This window comes from Neopelma chrysocephalum, unplaced genomic scaffold (genome assembly GCF_003984885.1).
Source record: "Neopelma chrysocephalum unplaced genomic scaffold, ASM398488v2 Primary Assembly neopelma1_59, whole genome shotgun sequence".
NCBI lineage: Eukaryota > Metazoa > Chordata > Aves > Passeriformes > Pipridae > Neopelma > Neopelma chrysocephalum.
The window spans coordinates 17,557,482-17,574,790 of record NW_020897714.1 but is presented as its reverse complement, the minus strand read 5'-3'; the positions used below and the strand labels follow the sequence as shown (position 1 = coordinate 17,574,790).

The window sequence follows — 17,309 nt, the reverse complement described above, 5'->3', positions numbered from 1 at the left end:
TTTTTCGTTTTTATTTTAATTTTTTTTTGAAAGATATGATTGTATTATGTGCAACTCAGTTGCTTACATTATAACTACAAACTATTTTTGGGTTCCTGGAAAAAAAAAAAAAAAGACTAATAAATGTGTTTGGCTGCTAAGCATTTAAAGCTCGTATTTTCTTCACGTTTTGTGTCCCCTGCGCGTGTCCCTCAGCCGCGGCCATCTCGGGGCCCCTCACGGCGCGGCGGCCTCCGAGCGCCAGGGGGCGCCGAGCGACCGAGCCGGGCCCGCCATGGCGGCGGGAGCGGGGCCGGCTCAGGGCGCGGGGCGGGGCCGCCGCTCGCCCTTATACCCCGCTGCCCGGGTGCTGTGCCGGGTGCCCGCGATCGACCTGCGCCGCAGACGCTGCCATGGCGGCCCCCGGAGAGGAGGAGGACGTGATGGCGCGATACCGCTCCCCGCTGGTGTCGCGGTACGCCAGCGCCGAGATGGGCTACAACTTCAGCGAGAGGAAGAAGTTCGGCACCTGGCGCCGCCTCTGGCTCTACCTCGCCCAGGCTGAGAAGGTAACGGCGGGACGGGGCGCTGAGGGCAGAGCGGCCCGGGGAGGGGGGAGCGTGGTGTCGGGGCTTCTTCGCGTCCCGTTTCCCTTCAGGGCCCTGGCAGAGGAGGGCTGGGAACCGTGCCTTCCCGGAGCTGCCCTCGGGAAACGAGACCGAGCGCGGGAAGACCGACCAGAACAACCTCCAGGAGCCCCTTCGCGTGTTTCGGGGGGGGAAAGGGACGCGAGGGGTGGGGGGTCAGGGTTACCCAACTGTCTGTACACAATCCTCCACGCACCTATCGCCCCTCAGCAAATCGCCTCTTCTCGTCTCATACGCTCCCCCTTGCACTTTTGCCTTTGTGAAATTAGTTTTGTAAAAGCTCTGCTAAGCAGTTTTTGGTGAGGGATTGCCTTTGAGCAAACATCACTGTCCTTCTGAAGCGCTCGGCTGTTTGCTTTTCAGGAGGTGTGACGGGTGAGGTCCTCTCCTGTTCAATCCGATGGCTGTCAGTCCATGCCAACTGAACCACCCCCTCCATCTGCAGCCAGTTGTTTTTAGATTGCCCTTATTTCTGAGATAGGTTTACTTTTGGCCAAAGAGGGCGAAACAGTTAGCTCAGAAGTTCTTGTGATGTTTCTGATAGGCTGAGTGCCAAAAAAAAAAATACTACAAAAGACTGGGTATTGCATTTAATTCAAATACTAGGTAGCAGCAACTGAGAGTATGTCCATATGATTGCAAGCTGAGTCTATGAAGTTAACGTTTTTTAAATGTAGTTTAAGCTAAACTTTCTTACTTGGACTTTGATCCTAATCAGGAATATGAGTACAGTGATTATTAAGAGAGACACAGTCAGTTTTGAGGATCCACTAACTTGATTCCTTGTGACTGGGAGGAAGACTCTTACCAGGTTTTTGACAGTGAAAAAGCTGTAATGTGTTGCCCCAAAAAAACACAAAGAAAAACCACACAAACCCACCCCACCTTCTGACAGAATGACTTTAGCTTTCAGACTCAAGAGTTGCCCATTTGTTTTGTGCAGAGTTCAGTTTCCAGTTTTGAAGTACTGGGATTGTTAGGAAGCAATCCAAGCACTAGGTCTGGCTGTTACTATTAGTGTAAGGGCAGAGAAGCACCTTGCTGAAGAATGAACAACAGTGCACAGTGTCATTAACATGTTCCTTCTCTGTTCAAGGATCATACTGCTACAGCAGCCTCATCAGTAGTATGCCGATGTTTCTTTAGAAGGTGAAGGTGTAATTATGTAGCTGTGCTAAATAGGAGTCACCTTCTGAAGTACCACATGCCTGATTTTCTCATAGTTCAGATGCTGGAGTGAGCAGACAAATCGATGCAAATGTCATCTAGCATAGGAAGTGCCAATACCATGAAAACATGCTTAAGGAGCTTTGCATGCTGGAAGCATGACAATATAAACATATATCATTCCAGCACTTTTTCTTCTGTTCAAGAACAAAATATGCAAGTTGCCCAATAGGAGAAAGTGATCTGCTTGAAAGAACCAGTGTGAGACTTCTAGGTTTCCACTCCTAAGCCCTGAACTCACGGCTCCCTTGTCTCTTGACCCTTGCTTTCCCTCTCATTGCCGGCCTAGAGTTTTGTCCCCAGAAAGTAGAGACAGATCTTGAAATTTCTTCTCTCTTTTCTTAGTGGGAAGAGGGGGACTACTATTTTTATCTCTCTCCTCATTCCAGACCAGTTTGTCATCAAATGTCAGCCTTGGACTAAAGGAGGAAGAGCCAACTATTTTCAGCACCTGTTAGCTCTGTCAGTGATCAGCTCGTTATGGATACAAAGAATTTCTTTTGAAGAAACTTCTTATAGAAGATGCATAGTATTTCTATGGGAAAAAAATGAACCCAAGCCTAACACCAAATAATAAATGAACTATGGCTGCACTATTTACTGCAGTACTTACCTGATTTCAAGATATGCATATGTGGCTTATTCAGTTGTCCTTACTGAAGATACATAGCATTTCTTTTTGGATACATTGAAAAAAACCCAAAAAGTAGTGAATGAACTGTGGGCAATAGTTGCTCTTGTCTTACAGTAAATCAGAATTAGGAAGATCTAACCATAGGTTTTCTCAAAGTTGCAGAGAAGTAGTGAGAGAGGACATGCAGCTTAGTGATAAAATTTTAGGTAAAGGACAGGGCTAGGCAAATGGTTTCAGTATTCACGCTACTTAATAGAAGAAATTTTCAAGTAATCCACTTGGAAAATGTGAAATAAGAACTGAAAAAATATTTCATTGGAAATTGAATTTGACAGAAAGTCTATAGGGTGTTTTGTTCCTTTCAGCAGGCAATACCAGGAGTTTGAAAGAGGAGACTTAGCAAAGTATGTGATTAGTAAAAGAAGCTAATCTTTTCTCAACTGACAGTAGTCAAAGTTTGGCTTAAGAGCTGAAGCATGTGTGTTTATATCCATCCCAAAATTCTAGGGGGTTTTTTTGCATAAATTCATTTGTATTATAATACTTCTGTTAACACTTTTTAATCTTGAATTCTTGACCTTAGTGTTATTTGAAAGTCAAGTACAAATTTCATGTTGGTCTCCCTTCTCATAGAAGTAGCTTTGACATCTTGCAGCATCAAACTGAGTTACAATATGTTTTGCACATGTAAAACACAAATGTCTTCTCTCTTAAAAGAGCCTATGGTAGCCTCTGTCAATTTTTTTTGTCCAATTTACATTTCATTATTTTTTCTGTCATGTGTTCTTTATTAGAGGAGCAGCCCAGTGTTCTCAGTCTGTTTGCAGGAGCTTTGCCACATCATCTGCCTGCTCTGCTCTTCCCTTTAGGGATAGTGATGAACAGTCATAGCTTTCATAGTGGCACATCAGAATATTGGAATGGTCTTGGAGGAATGGCACCTTACAAGCTCAGTCCAGAGAGCACATCGCTGACTGTGGTGCTTTGGGGAAAACCTCATGTTCTCCCTCGCATAATTTTCCTACTTAGTTTTCGTAAGTACACAGGTTTGAAGGACATCTGATTGTTTTCTTCCTGAGGTACTGCCCATATCAGCAAAAGCTCATAGGGAAGAGGCCTCACATGTTGTTTGTGGACAGATGGGGACATCATTTGTCTTGGCACTACCCTACCTTGCAGGTATTCCTATAACAAGTAGTTCCCTTTTTTGCAGGTCATTTCTTCTTTCTACGACTGCATACTGTGGTTGGCTTTTCCTAATGAATCGTGGATGTCTGAACAAGGCGTGAAGTTTTAATCTGGGCACAGGAGTGTATTGCTTGCTGAGTTGCCTGTGTGCTTTCAGGCAGTTACAGTTTGTATCAGTGCACGTCAAAGACAGAAGTCTGGGGCCAGGTGCTTTTCCTCATTTGTCTGGACACTCGTGGTCATGTATGCACTTGCAACATCATACGTTTGGGTACTGATTATCTGATGAAGACCTTGAGGACACCTCTGCTTCATTTGCTGTCTTTAATTCCAGGTTCCGCTGCAAAACATTTTTTCAGTCAGTTTGATTCTGAGCAGAACCAGCTTTTGAAACACATTGAATCCTGGAAGCCTCCTGGTCGGTGACTTCTCATTACTACTGCACAGAACAGTACATTTTAGTTTGGAAAAGGCAGTAATGCCATGTTCATTGTGAGACTTTTAAATTCTCTGTATCAGGAAAAGACGTTTTTCCTCAGTTATCTTGTGACTGGTTTTCTCATCTTAGTTAGCTTGTGCAAGAGTATACCAGTGTATAATTCTGTGGTTTGCTATCTTTGTTTTTAAGTCAGCTTGCTGAAAAGCTCTAGCAATTATTTTTGGACATGAACTAGGAGCGTTCATCTCCTGCTTCCGGATCGAATAACTGATTTCACAATGTTTCAGATTCAGACTGATATGAGATACTTCAGGACTTTTGGAAAGGTACAAACATATGTCCCTTTCCCTATGTTCTAAGCCCACTGTTTACAGTCGTATAGGTCTAGATGTGGTCCAAAGAGTTCTTCCTGACACAAGCTGTTAAGTCACACGGTAGCTGGATTTTTCTTTATCCAAAGGGTAAACTTCATTAAAAAAGATTAAACTATACTCACTCTATATCATTTTTTCCCATATATCTTACTTTCTGTAGTTGTGACAAGAATGTTACCTGACTGAGGAAAGTAGGAAGCCCAAAAGGAACATCTAAGAATGAACACTGTCCTATTCTATTGGAAAAGGTTGGAAGGTTGGAGCGCCCTAGAATAGAAGCATTTGCAGTTACAGCTCTTGATTATGCCAAATTGCCATGCTTCTGTGAGATGTCATATGGGAGTAAATGATCTAAATATCTTCTGTCTCAGTTCAATTGGTAAAAAAAAAGGCAATAGAAAGTTCTTTTCCCTTTGCAGTCACTTGGGCTTCCTATCACAGATGAGCAGATACAGGAGATGGAAGCAAATCTGGACAACATTGACTTCAAGATGGCAGCAGAGGAAGAGAAGAAGCTGCGTCACGATGTGATGGCCCACGTTCACACCTTTGCCCATTGCTGTCCAAAAGCTGCAGCCATCATTCACCTTGGAGCAACTTCCTGTTACGTAGGGGATAACACGGTAACATAGTATTTTCAGTTTCCTGTGTGCAGAGTTGGGCAAAACAAAGCTACCGTTGCTTATTTGATAGCTCTTTATAAACTTTTCTTTATAAAATATTAAATAGATTTTCAGATATTTTTATTAATTTTACTGTTGAAGGTAATTTCCCTTTGACCTAGCTACCCTAGGAAGGAAAGCTCCTCTTGCCTTCTTTCTTTTGATGTGAAGCAAGATCTGTCTGGAACCTAATTGTTCCCTAAGCTCTGCTTGCATGTTAAATATTCAAGGAGATAAGAGATATGAGTTGCAAACACATGCAGAAACATGTGAACTCTGTGAATTATCAGTTACACCACTGTGACAGGAGTTCACTGACTTACAGAACAAGGCCCCCGAGGTTCCAATTGCTGCTTGGAACCCCTGCATTAATTCAGCGTAAAACAAGCTTTTCAGTGGCCAAGGGAATGGATAAGTGTGTTAAGTGAAAAAGGAAATACCACCATTCTACAGAACTGTAAAACATTTGGGAAAAACCTGTCTAAAACTTAGTGCAAACTGAAGCCTAATTTCTCAGTATGTGTTGCTGCTCAAGCCATTGGAACTTCACAACTGCTTTTGCTGTATGAGAAGCTGCTGTGTGATTATTTTTTCTCTACCCCTTTGCAAGCCTGTTTTGCTTTTATGTAATATCACTTTCCTTGTGACACTTGGACCTAGCTGTACCTCAGTCTCAAAAGAAGGACTAAAGATGACTGGTGCCACATCAGTCCCTGTACTCTCCTGCTGTCTTTAGCTTACAGTGCCTGTATTTTCCACTTGGGACTGTATGATTTAGTCTATCGTGCCATGGGCATCCTGACTATCTCAAAATAATCATTGATAGGCAGTTGGTGGAAACAGGTCTCCTACCACTCATTATGACTTTCTGTGGATAGTATAAAAGGAGCAATGATGGATCCAGTCATAAGCAAGTTCAGTGCAAGTTCTGTTACAAGAAGGAAAGCAAAGCATTTGTTTTAAGAAGAGACTTTTGAGTCAACAAAGCATATTTTAATTATATGTATCCTGTCTGATACAAACATTGTCTGGCCCTTTAGACATGGCCCAAAGTTCTTTTCTTTGCTTCTTTCAGGATCTGATTGTCCTCCGTGATGGGTTTAACCTGCTGCTACCCAAGGTGAGAAGGCAGTTGTGCACAGTATCTCAGAACTGGGGAGCACTCGTGTCCTGTTAATAGCCTGTGTTTAACTTGGAATTTCCTAAGCCTTTCTGGGAAGCTAGGAGGAGCTGTCTGTCTGGGTTATTCTTAAGAAAGTGAACAGTTACCCTCCTTTCCTTTCTCAAGTCTTTCCCCAAAGCTTCTTTGCTCACAGTGGGAATTATAAGCAGCACCTTCTTCATCTGTGCCATGGGTACTAGTTTCAGAAAGCAACTGTATTGCTTTCGGGGTCAGCTTAGGCTTCCCCTTAACTATATTCCTAGGACTGTGTCAGCATTCAAGAAACCATATGATACAATTTCCTGAGGTCAGATATAGTGGGGGTATAGTGCAGTGTTGTCTGTCTGAGCTGAACATCTTGGCATCCAGTTTGCCCTGGGCTGTATGTCTGTCAGTTATACCCAAATCATCTTTATTTCTGGCCGTTTCCAGGAATAAAGAGAATACCCAAGGACAAACCATCTGCAGGATTGGGTTGGGCATGAGGATGAGACTAATTTGAGTTGAAGTCCAACAACTTGTGTTACCTCTTGCTTGAGTTTTGTAGCAAGCAGAAATTGCATGCATGCCCTGAAAAAATGAAACTTGCCATATTCTACAACTAGAGGGTGCTATTCAAAAACTGCACAGTTATTTCCCTCTCCTTTTTCTCACAATGTTGTGCTTTCCTAGCTGCTGCTGTGTTGTTTGGGGTTTTTTTTTCCTCTCTCATTCCGCTTCTTCTGTATCCTTCCTGCTTCCACCAGCTCGCAAGGGTGATCAGCCGGCTGGCCGACTTTGCTGAGAAGTATGCTGACATGCCTACTTTGGGCTTCACTCACTACCAGTAAGTAGCTATCAGCCTTTGCTTTCATTTGGTTAAATTGACCTGCCACTGCTTGCTTTCATCCTTTTTCCCATCTCTGGCCAGAGGCATGTGGTATCGATGGACGTCATTAAGGTGTTGGTGGTGATTCAGAAAAGGAGTATGTGCCTGAGTCCAGGCCTGTCTCAGGAAATTGGACTGTTGCTTTGAGTAGCTGTCAGCAGTTGCTTTAATACAGCTTCATAAAGAATGACTTCCAGGCAAACACAGATGTGCGTATTCTGAGCTGTTTCAAAAGAGCGTGACTGGGAATTGCAGTAATCCTGTCTTCCAGTCACATTTTCTTTGTTTTTCCCTAAGTTATTTTCAACTGCAGCTTAGAAAGTTTTGTTAATGTCCACTTGTTACTAAGTCAAAGGACAACGGGATGTCAGTGGTTCTGTTGTTGGGTAGTTTAAGCTTCTTCATGAAGCCTGTTTTCAGAGGCATTAAACTACACCATGAGGTAAACCCCAGTGATATGGAACACTAGAGGCAGGGAAATGAAGTACAGGTCATGTCAGACTCTCTGTCTAACACTTAAAAATTTCTCCCAAAGGAGAGTGAAAGCATCAGGTCAGGTCTGCAATTGTCTTGCTGTATATGGCATGTCAGTTCCATCAGCTCTAGTCCTAGGGCCCTCTTCAGTTACAACTTTTTGGAGAAGTATTCTCTGTGTTTACTTTTATTTTGGCTTTTGGAAAGAGGACAAAGGAGTATTCAAGAAGTGTATGCAAGGTGAAATCATAAAAGCTAAGGTGAAGAAGGCATTGATGCCTCAGCCTTTTCTGTGTCCTTTGTCAGCAGGGTCTTTTCTCTGTTTACAATCAGGTCCACGTTTTCCCTTGCCTTCCCTTTTCCTGCTTATTTACTTCCAGAGGCCTGTCTTTTTGCCTTTCACACCCCACACTAAATTCATCCAGGTGGGTTTTGACATTCCGTGCCGCATTCCTGCGGTATTGAATAGCTTCCTTGTATTCCTCCTGGGTCGCCTATCCCTGCTTCCAGATCTTACATGCTTCCTTTTTATGTCTGAGCCTTGTTCATGTGCATATGCTTTTTTGGAAGTAGTAGAGGTTGTTTTTGGAGTTCATGTCAATAATTTGAAATATTTCAACTGCTGGGTTCTGCGTAACACTCCTATTACCACCTCAGAGCACTGGCAGGGGGTCAGTGTAGTTGAGGCTTGCAGTGACCAGGTGGAGGTCTTACAAGAAGGGTTGGCTGACAGCATCGTTAATGCAAACGCAGCTTCATAAATAAAAAAAACAAAACAGTCCCTGAGAGGAATCCTTTAAAATCACAATGTGAAGACAGATGTTTCTACACTGAGAATTTCACACCAGTGCTGTAAGTCAGCCAGGATGCCCCCCTTGCCCTGGGTGAGCAGAATTGGGGTGGGGCACAGATGCACCCTCTGTTTGTCATGGGCCCCTGCAGGCTGGCAGAGAGCGCCCTCCTGGCACATGTGGACATGACAATTGCTATTTTCTCATAGTGGAATTACATCTATTCCTGAAAGGAATGATCATATCTTCAGTACCATTTACTGGGGATATACCTGTACTGGTACATCTTCCTACATAAGCCAAGCCTTGTTAATTTCTGCTCAGATGAGTGAGAGAATTAACCTGCGAGGATGTCTTAATGGCAAACTCAGAGCAAAGTGTGGTCCTTGTGGAGTTACTATGCATGTCCTCAATGAGTCACGTTCTGTTCTTCATTGTTTTCAGACCTGCCCAGCTCACCACTGTGGGGAAACGCTGCTGTTTGTGGATTCAGGACTTGTGCATGGACCTGCAGAGCCTGGAGCGGGCTCGGGATGACCTCCGCTTTCGGGGTGTAAAAGGCACCACTGGCACTCAAGCCAGCTTCTTGCAGCTCTTTGAGGGAGACCATAGTAAAGTACGTCAGACAGCCTAGAGCATAGACTTTGCTGTCTTGGCAATTTTCCATTCTGGAATGCTGTTTTCTCTTTGAGGGAACATGGAAATTCTGGCATCAAATTCACAAGGGCATTGTGATCCCTCTGGGGCTCACTGACAAGGCTTCACAGAAAGGAAAACATGTTTTGACAGTAAACTAAGAAAAGCAGAAGATCGTTTTTGCTCTTGCTGACCTTACTGAGTTGTTGTATTTTGAGCTCTGTTTTATTTTTTCTTCACCCCAAGGTTGAAGAACTGGACAGATTAGTGACTGCAAAGGCAGGATTTAAGCGGTATGTAACAAGTAACATACTTAGTCACCTATATTTGGTGTTAGCAAAGTGTGACCCCTGCCGGTGGTGTTGCCCCAGATTCCCCAAGCTGCCAAACTGACATCTGTGCTGATGTTCACTTATCCCCCCTTGCCATCTTCCATTCTCAGTTGCAGCTTCCTGCATGAAACTTCACCTCCTAAACAAGCTACTTCTGCTTGTCTCCCTGTCAAAGTACAGCTGTCCATTTTTCCTCTCTGTTCCTCTCTCCCATCTGCATGCTGCCCCAAGAAACTGACAGCCTGAATCCAAAGCTATTCCCATCAGGGCAGAGTGCCAGCCCTCCACTTTGAGCCATCTCCATGCTCAAAGTTTTGCAGTACTGTTGTGTCTGTCTGGAACACTCAACTTCTGTGATTACTTCTAGGGCTTACATGGTCACAGGGCAGACCTACAGTCGCAAGGTGGATATTGGGGTCCTGTCTGTACTGGCCAGTCTGGGGGCATCTATACACAAGGTGAGCTCCCTACTTGGATACATTGGGAAGAGTGGGAAACATTTTAGATCATGAAGAGAAAGTGCTCATAGTGCAGAATGCTCTTCTCAAGAAATATTGGTGTTCCTTGTTCAGCTGTCTTCTTTGTGATCATCTAAATTCACTGCTGGTTACATGCCTAGTGCTCAGATTTCAAAGATCTTCAGACCAGGGATAAATAGGGCAAGTTTGCTGAACAGATTCTAAGGTGGGTTAACAAATCCCACACCAGATAGTAGTCTAATCTATGCTAAATTGATCCAGTTAGAGTAAATGTCTTTCCTAGTGGTGTATGAATTTTTAAATTTCACTGTTTGCTCCTAATTAATTGCTTCTATGATAATGGTGTCCTTGTGGATTGTTTTCACTGATTTATCTCTGTTCCCTCCCTCCTCTTCCTCCTCTTGGGCTAAAGTTATCTATGGTATTTTCTTTTGTTTTAGTTTTTTTCTGGTTCAGTGAGCACACATTATCTGTGTTTGCAAATCACTGTGTAATTTTGTTATACATTTTCAGTGTTCTGCCCTGGTCCATCTTCCATTCTGTGCACGTTTGCCCTCCTTGGAGTCCTGTTCTAATACAGTGGTTGTTTTCTGTATGTTTTCTTGACTGACATTTTTAGGACAGGAAGTATGATTGCAGTGTCAATTTTTTTGCCAAAATTTTCACTGCCCACAGTTTACTTCTTAGCTGCAAACTCTTCTCCAAGAACACTAACAGGAGTATATATTGGTGGGTGTTATTTTGGTTGTGTTTGCTAATTTGTGCTTTTCTAGATTTGCACTGACATTCGTCTTTTGGCCAACCTGAAGGAGATAGAAGAGCCTTTTGAGAAAGACCAGATTGGTAAGGGATGAGAGACCCTTCCTGGATTGGTGTATGTGTCTTTTCATTTATGTTGGTGCTGCCTTTTAAACAAACTTAAAAATGTCACTGACAGAAGTTGCTTTAAATTAGCTGGGGTTGACCTTGTTAGTATTTTGGGTCCTTTTGAAATAAAAAAAAGGGAGGGGGGAAGAAGGAAGGAAAAGCACCTTACCTAAAGGTTTCTGGATATTAAGTAATTAAAATCTGGATTTGTATTTGCACACTTCTAGTGTCTGGGGGGAGAGCAGAAGTAACCATGTATGTCTCATTGCCTAGAGAGGAAGACTTGGGTCTGAGGAGTACTTAGTGTTTTCCATTCCTCATGAAGCTGACTGGAGCTGTAGGTTTTCAGCTCAATTCAGCATTTTGTTTTTTATAAGCAGACAAATTTGGAACAATGAAACTAGGCTGGACCCTTGCCAGAAGAATGCCAATTATGTGATTTCTGACATTGGTAGAAAGGGAGGAGGAAATGTAGAGTTTTGGCTCTTGGCTGAAAGAAAGTTGAGGTCCTCTAACTAGTTGTATAGGATTTAATCTGCAAATTAAGCTTTAGTCCTGTCTGTTGCTTCTGCTACTCTGCATTCTTTGGATGGTTTTGATATCCATTTACTAGAGCAACGGGCAGCAGTTTAAGTATCTGACTTCGAAGGACAATGTTACTAAGCAGATGGAGCCTTGAACACTGCCAAGGTTGCCATGGGTAGCCTAGAGAGATTGTTGCTAAACGCTACATTAAAAACTAAGACTATTTCCTTGTTTTATGGGGTAGTATTTCTGTTTTGCAGAACTGCAAAAATTTCTTCCCACTTTTTCTCTCCCCACATTTGGATGTTTCTGATCTGAAGGGAATGGTGGTGGTGTCATTTTCTTTATTCCATATTGTCCTTAGAAAATCGTGTTTTGAGGCTTTAGTCAAAACCATGATTCCTGACACATTTTTCTTATCTGGGGGAGGACCTTCATCTCTTCTTCCTGAATGCACTGCTTCTGTTGCACCATTTCCATCCCTCTTTCTCCTCTCACAGGTTCAAGTGCTATGCCTTACAAGAGGAATCCAATGCGTTCAGAGCGCTGCTGCAGCCTTGCTCGACACCTGATGACTCTGGTGATGGACCCCCTCCAAACAGCCTCAGTGCAGTGGTTTGAGCGGACATTGGATGACAGTGCCAACAGGTTTGTTTAGACTGTGCAATGCTGCAATTTCAGAAGGTCTTGTTCAGGAAGGTCCTTTGATCTATTTAGAAAATACTATTTTTAAACTAAAACCACAAGCTACCACCTTGATCCAAAGCAGTCTCAATAGAACCTGGTTTCCTCTGTAAGAACAGGTAAAACCAGTTTTTTTTAATGCCAAGATCCTCTTCAATGTAAATCAGAAGAGAGAGGGAGGGATACAGAAGCCGTGGGTAATGTATTGCTCTCATAATCTTCCTGTTTCAACAGTATAGTATAACTACTCACATTTCTCAAATTCTCCTCCCTATCTATTTTGAATGAGTTTTTTGACCCCAATCTTTTTCACTTTTTAAAGAATAATCCAACATTTTATCAGTAATACCTTAACTCTCCAAATCATCTGAAGAAACTTATTTTAATCGATTTGTAAAATGTTCTTTACAAGAAGTAGTTCAGATCCTAGAGAAAGAGCACAACTACTTATTTTTTAAAAATAATGTTTCATGAAAATCTGTGCAGCTCTTTAGGATATTACGCAGCAAACTTTGTTTTGTTTGATGATTCTTCATTATCACTGTTTTGAGCTGAGCAAAAGTTATCTATAATTATTATCAGGTAAATTACAGCAATTAAATTCAATGCTTCCATCTTTTGGTTAGTACTAAATGTTATTTTTAAAATATCTCCACAAACATAATGTCTGCATAAAATTTCACGCAAGCGTAGATCTTTTCCCAAAAGGACTTTACAGCTGCTAGTGTCATTAAGAAAAGAGCTGCATAGGCATCAGAAAACAATGTAAATTTAAGAAATTGGATACTGATTGATACAGTGTGTTTATTTCCCAATAGCTACCAAATGTAGAGACATGTATTGGAATGTTTCAAATTTTATTTTCATCTCATCTAATAGAAAGAGTCATTTGTCCACTTCATAAAGCAATTACAGAAATCTGTGCCTTGGATATTTTTTTTGTTAAAGCTGTAGTGTTTTGGAAGGCAGAGCAAGCCAGAGAAAAGCCAGAGAAAATTCAGTCAATGTACAAACCAGCAAAATTGCTTTTAAGAGAGTAAGATAGAGTTGGAGGGCGTAGATGTAGCACAAGGTTCAAGTAGTAGGGTATTTTAAAAGATGACAGTTTGGAATGGGCCAGGCCCTGCTGTCACAGATGGATGATGCTGTGTTTGCTGCACTGTGACGCAGAGCCTATTGCCTGATACAGCTCAGTTGCCACTACTCCTCTTCTTTCCCTCCTTTCCTTTTTGTCAGGACCCTCCTTTGTGACCAGGAGCTGGTATCTTGGAGGAATCCCCCACCAAATGCATGGATCACTTTGGAAGTTACCCACTGAGTGCAGCCAGGCACAGCATAAGTGTGCAGCATGTCTTACTCCTGGAGGGTAGGATCAGTAGACAGTTCAACATAGAACACATAGGGGAAGATACTGTAAATTGCTGCCCTCTTTCCTACCTGTGTAATCACTGAATTATCTTGGAGCTTTCTACGTGTGCCTTCACCCTTTCTCTTCTCTCTCCTTCTCTACTGACCAAACAGAAAAAAAAGGAGAACAGTTCCAGCCTTAGGGCCACAGTAATGCTATTTACAGAATGATTTATGGAAACTAAAGGATCTGAGGTAGACTGGAACATGGCCTGTATTGCTAACTGGGGCTCTGGGTACGTGTGCTTCGCAGGCGTGTGTGTCTGGCTGAGGCTTTCCTGACAGCTGACATCATCCTGAGCACACTGCAGAATATCTCCGAGGGACTCGTGGTGTATCCAAAGGTAAAGCAGGAGATAACGTGCATCCTTGGTAATGCTGCAGCTATGCCAAAGTGTATGAAAATCCTCCCACTCGAAGGATTACATTTTTATCTGCTAGCTCAAATGGTTTGTCTGAATTTTGCTCTCTATTCTTGCCATATTCTCACTGTTTGTGGGACATATGTGAAGGGGTAACTTGTTGAAACCAAAAGAGAGTAAATTCAAAATTTCTCACAAAGGGTATTTTTCCCCAAACTACAGAATGGATCTATAGAAATTAGCAGCAAAAGATACTGTCAAGACAGATCTCATACAGTCCTGTAACTTAACGCAGGTTAGAAAAAAAATCATTGTACCTTTTTTCCACAGTAATGTCCCTTCCAAGATATAGCTTCTAAGTATTATCAGCTTTAATACCTGAATTTCCAGAGCTAAGTTCAAAATGAGAAATTGTCTTTGCATCGTGGGGACAAACCTTTTAGCAGGGCCTACTACAGTAGGACAAGGGATAATGGTTTTAAACTGACGGAGGGACGATTTAGATGATATAGGAAAGAAGTATTTTACAATGAGGGTGATAAAACACTCTCAATGAGGGTGGTGGTTGTCCAGAGAGGCGGTAGATGCCCCATCCTTGAAAACATTCAAAGTCGGGTTGGATGCGGCTCTGAGCAACCTGATCCTGTTGAAAATGTCCTTGCTCATTGTTAGGGAGATTGGACTCGGTGGCCTTTAAAGGTCCCTTCTAACCCAAAGTGTTTTTTGATTCTGTGATCATTGTCCAGTCCTGGAGATTCAAAAGGAGTGGAAGAACTTCACTGGGATTCACAGTTGTCTACAGAATTTCTATAATGCTGTTTCTTTTTTCTGTTTGTTTTGTTTAAGGTGATTGAGAGGAGGATCCAGCAGGAGCTGCCATTCATGGCCACAGAGAATATAATCATGGCGATGGTGAAAGCAGGGGGCAATCGTCAGGTACAGATCCAGTGTCCGAAATACCTTTGTTCCCTGCCTGGTGTTTGTCTCCTGAGAAACAAAAGTATCTGGGCTCTTATCTCACCTTTCTTTGCTCTTCACCTGCTCCCAGAGAGTTATTAATATTACAGTAGTGCTGCAAAGCCAGACTCTGCCCTCTGAGCGGAGAGCACTTGTGGAGATCCATATTTTTGGTTAGGTACACTGTGTGTTTGAACTAATCTGGCTGCCTGCTGGAGAAGAGGGAGAACACTTTTTATATTAAATACTAGTAGGCGTTTTCCTTTTGTAAGTGTTTGAAGGAACTTGAAACACAGGCCAGGTTTCTTTAAATGGAGCATATTGGCAGTTGGCTACCTTATAAATTAAAAGAGAATGAATCAGTCCTTCAACAAAAAAGCAAGTAAGACCATTCTGAACCATTCATTCATGTGTCGTTCTTCCCTAATTTAGTATAGTATATTAACAGCTTTGTTTACAGTACTTCATCCAGTTTTTTGTATTCAAGCAAACTGAAATTAAATATTTTCCTTAGCAAATAAATACAGACACTATTAGATTATATTTCCTTATCATTTAATTTCATGATTCAGGTCAAAATTGATAATTGAATTTACATCTTAATAAAACACCTTATTTTCACTTCCTTTTAGATAGTAATTTTTAATTCTTCTGTCCCTGATGTGGAAATAAACTTGCAAGATAGTAATTAGCAAACGGGTTTTGACAGAAGCTTTGAGTAGAATATATGTGGTTCTAGTTTTCTGAAACACTTGAGGCACCTCAGCCATGATGTTAGTTAGGAAACATCCTTTTTCCTTTTTTTTTTTTCTTCTGCATCTCTGATATTTGTCACTGGGTCAGTGAGTAAGCTTCCTTATCAAATGTTTTAAGGGGTCACATCATGCAAATAAGTTTCTTTATCTTTACAGCTGGCTCTCTTTCTAAAGTATCCTGTTCTTAAACAGTCTTCTCTACTTTGATTAGACTTAAGAGTGTGATTCTGTGATTCATTTGTGTCTGTTATTGGCCTGGCTTCTTTCTGGTGCTGTTTAATTACAGACCTATAGAGCTGTACATTTATAAAAGGTGTTCATATTCATGTGTTCTGTTTTCCTGTAGTGGGAACTGTGGAACAGCACATTTTTTAGGCTTTCCCCACCTCCCACCCAACTCACTTCCATTCCCCACTACTAAACAGCTCCCTCCCCTAAACACTGAGAGGACAGATCTGTTCAGCTGAGGCAGGTCAGTGCTGGAGCAAAATGACACTTGGATGGAGGGAACAGGAAGATGGAGAGAAGGTTCTTGCATGGCTGTAAATGGAACCACATGGCTGTACTTTAAGGCCAGCCTGGCAGCATCTGATTTTGCAGGTGGTCCCTGACTACAGTTGGGTTCCTTTGTTCTTACAGATTGATTCCACAGTAAGTCAAGGGATAAGAAGTCTTTTAGAAAAATTGTTACAACTGTTTTGCCAGTCTTAGTGTCGTGTGAGGGTTCTTTGGGACAGAATGTCTCAAGGTCCTCAGGTTTGTAATGTGTTCTTTTTTCCTCAGTCTGTCCATATGTAAGCCATGGTTTCCATAGTCTCACTGCTTGTTAGGTTGGACAGATTCGTTTCCCTTTTCCAAATCTGTAGATGTTTTACATTGTTTGCAACTGAAAAAAAAATCCCAAAGAGACATCTAAAAGTATTTGGGAAATTTGAAGAAATATAAAGGATTCCAGTGTCATAAGTTTGTGGTATAATTCAACAGGGAATGCGTGGGACATTCAGACTATTTTAACTTCAAAGGGCAGATGTGGAAAGATGAAAAAATCTTGCTTTAATGTAGTGGTATATGAGACACTGCAGTCCAAACTGTGTCTCATTGCTGTGCTGTCCGAGGCCGTACACTTTGGTATTTCTCCCTCTCACACAAGTTGGCACGATGAGCATGTGCTGTCAAGTAGCACTGGAATGACTTTTTTCCTATCTTCTTCCTTCTGTAACTACAGGATTGCCATGAGAAGATTCGTGTTCTCTCCCAGCAAGCAGCCGCTGTTGTGAAACAGGAAGGGCGTGATAATGACTTCATTGCCCGTGTCCGTGCTGATCCTTACTTCAGCCCTATCCATAAACAACTTGAAAGTCTGTTGGATCCCTCCTCCTTCACTGGACGTGCTCCTCAACAGGTAAAGTAGTGGAAAGAGGCTATGGGTGCTGTGCATTGTAATGCAGTCTGTTGTTTCATCCTGCATCCTTTCATATGCCAGAGAGTGGACATACTGTGTAACTCTGCCCATATTACAAAGGCAGGCACCTTTCTCTCTTTTGATTCCCTTGGCTTTCTTGTCTTGCTTCTCTGTGGGCTTCACATTTTTGACCCAGGGTGTATCAGTGTTGGGTGTCTTTGTGAAAGAGAGACCCTGGTGGAACAAGCAGGTGTGAATGGGGAGGAGAAGGCAAGCCCTTTTCCAAATTTTGTTTCTTATCTTTCTTGAACAGGTGGCAAAATTCCTGAAGGAGGAGGTTCGACCAGCGCTGATTCCATACCAAAGCAAGATGGGTGGGAAAATTGACCTGGCACTTTAGGTATAGTCTGCAAAGTTGTGTGGGTACAAGAAGATAATAAAAGCCTTATTGACCCAGA

General features: G+C 42.3%; 1 protein-coding gene across 1 annotated transcript; it reads left to right on the top strand.

Moving 5' to 3' along the window:
• The first annotated feature begins 293 nt into the window (after positions 1 to 293).
• On the top strand, positions 294 to 17,309 carry ADSL (adenylosuccinate lyase). The gene is made up of 13 exons (XM_027680175.1): positions 294 to 548; positions 4,908 to 5,111; positions 6,226 to 6,270; positions 7,059 to 7,138; positions 8,890 to 9,061; positions 9,328 to 9,374; positions 9,781 to 9,871; positions 10,666 to 10,735; positions 11,785 to 11,932; positions 13,629 to 13,719; positions 14,584 to 14,673; positions 16,675 to 16,851; positions 17,165 to 17,309. Exons 1-13 carry the CDS (start codon positions 393 to 395, stop codon positions 17,249 to 17,251), a joined length of 1,458 nt encoding a protein of 485 aa, XP_027535976.1. The 5' UTR covers positions 294 to 392; the 3' UTR covers positions 17,252 to 17,309.

Excerpts from the sequence above, each read along its gene's own strand:
- ADSL (XM_027680175.1), top strand. The coding sequence starts at position 393 with ATGGCGGCCCCCGGAGAGGAGGAGGACGTGATGGCGCGATACCGCTCC. Across the intron at positions 9,062-9,327 it reads TTGAGGGAGACCATAGTAAA|GTTGAAGAACTGGACAGATT; the intron begins GTACGTCAGACA and ends CTTCACCCCAAG. Across the intron at positions 14,674-16,674 it reads AAGCAGGGGGCAATCGTCAG|GATTGCCATGAGAAGATTCG; the intron begins GTACAGATCCAG and ends CTGTAACTACAG.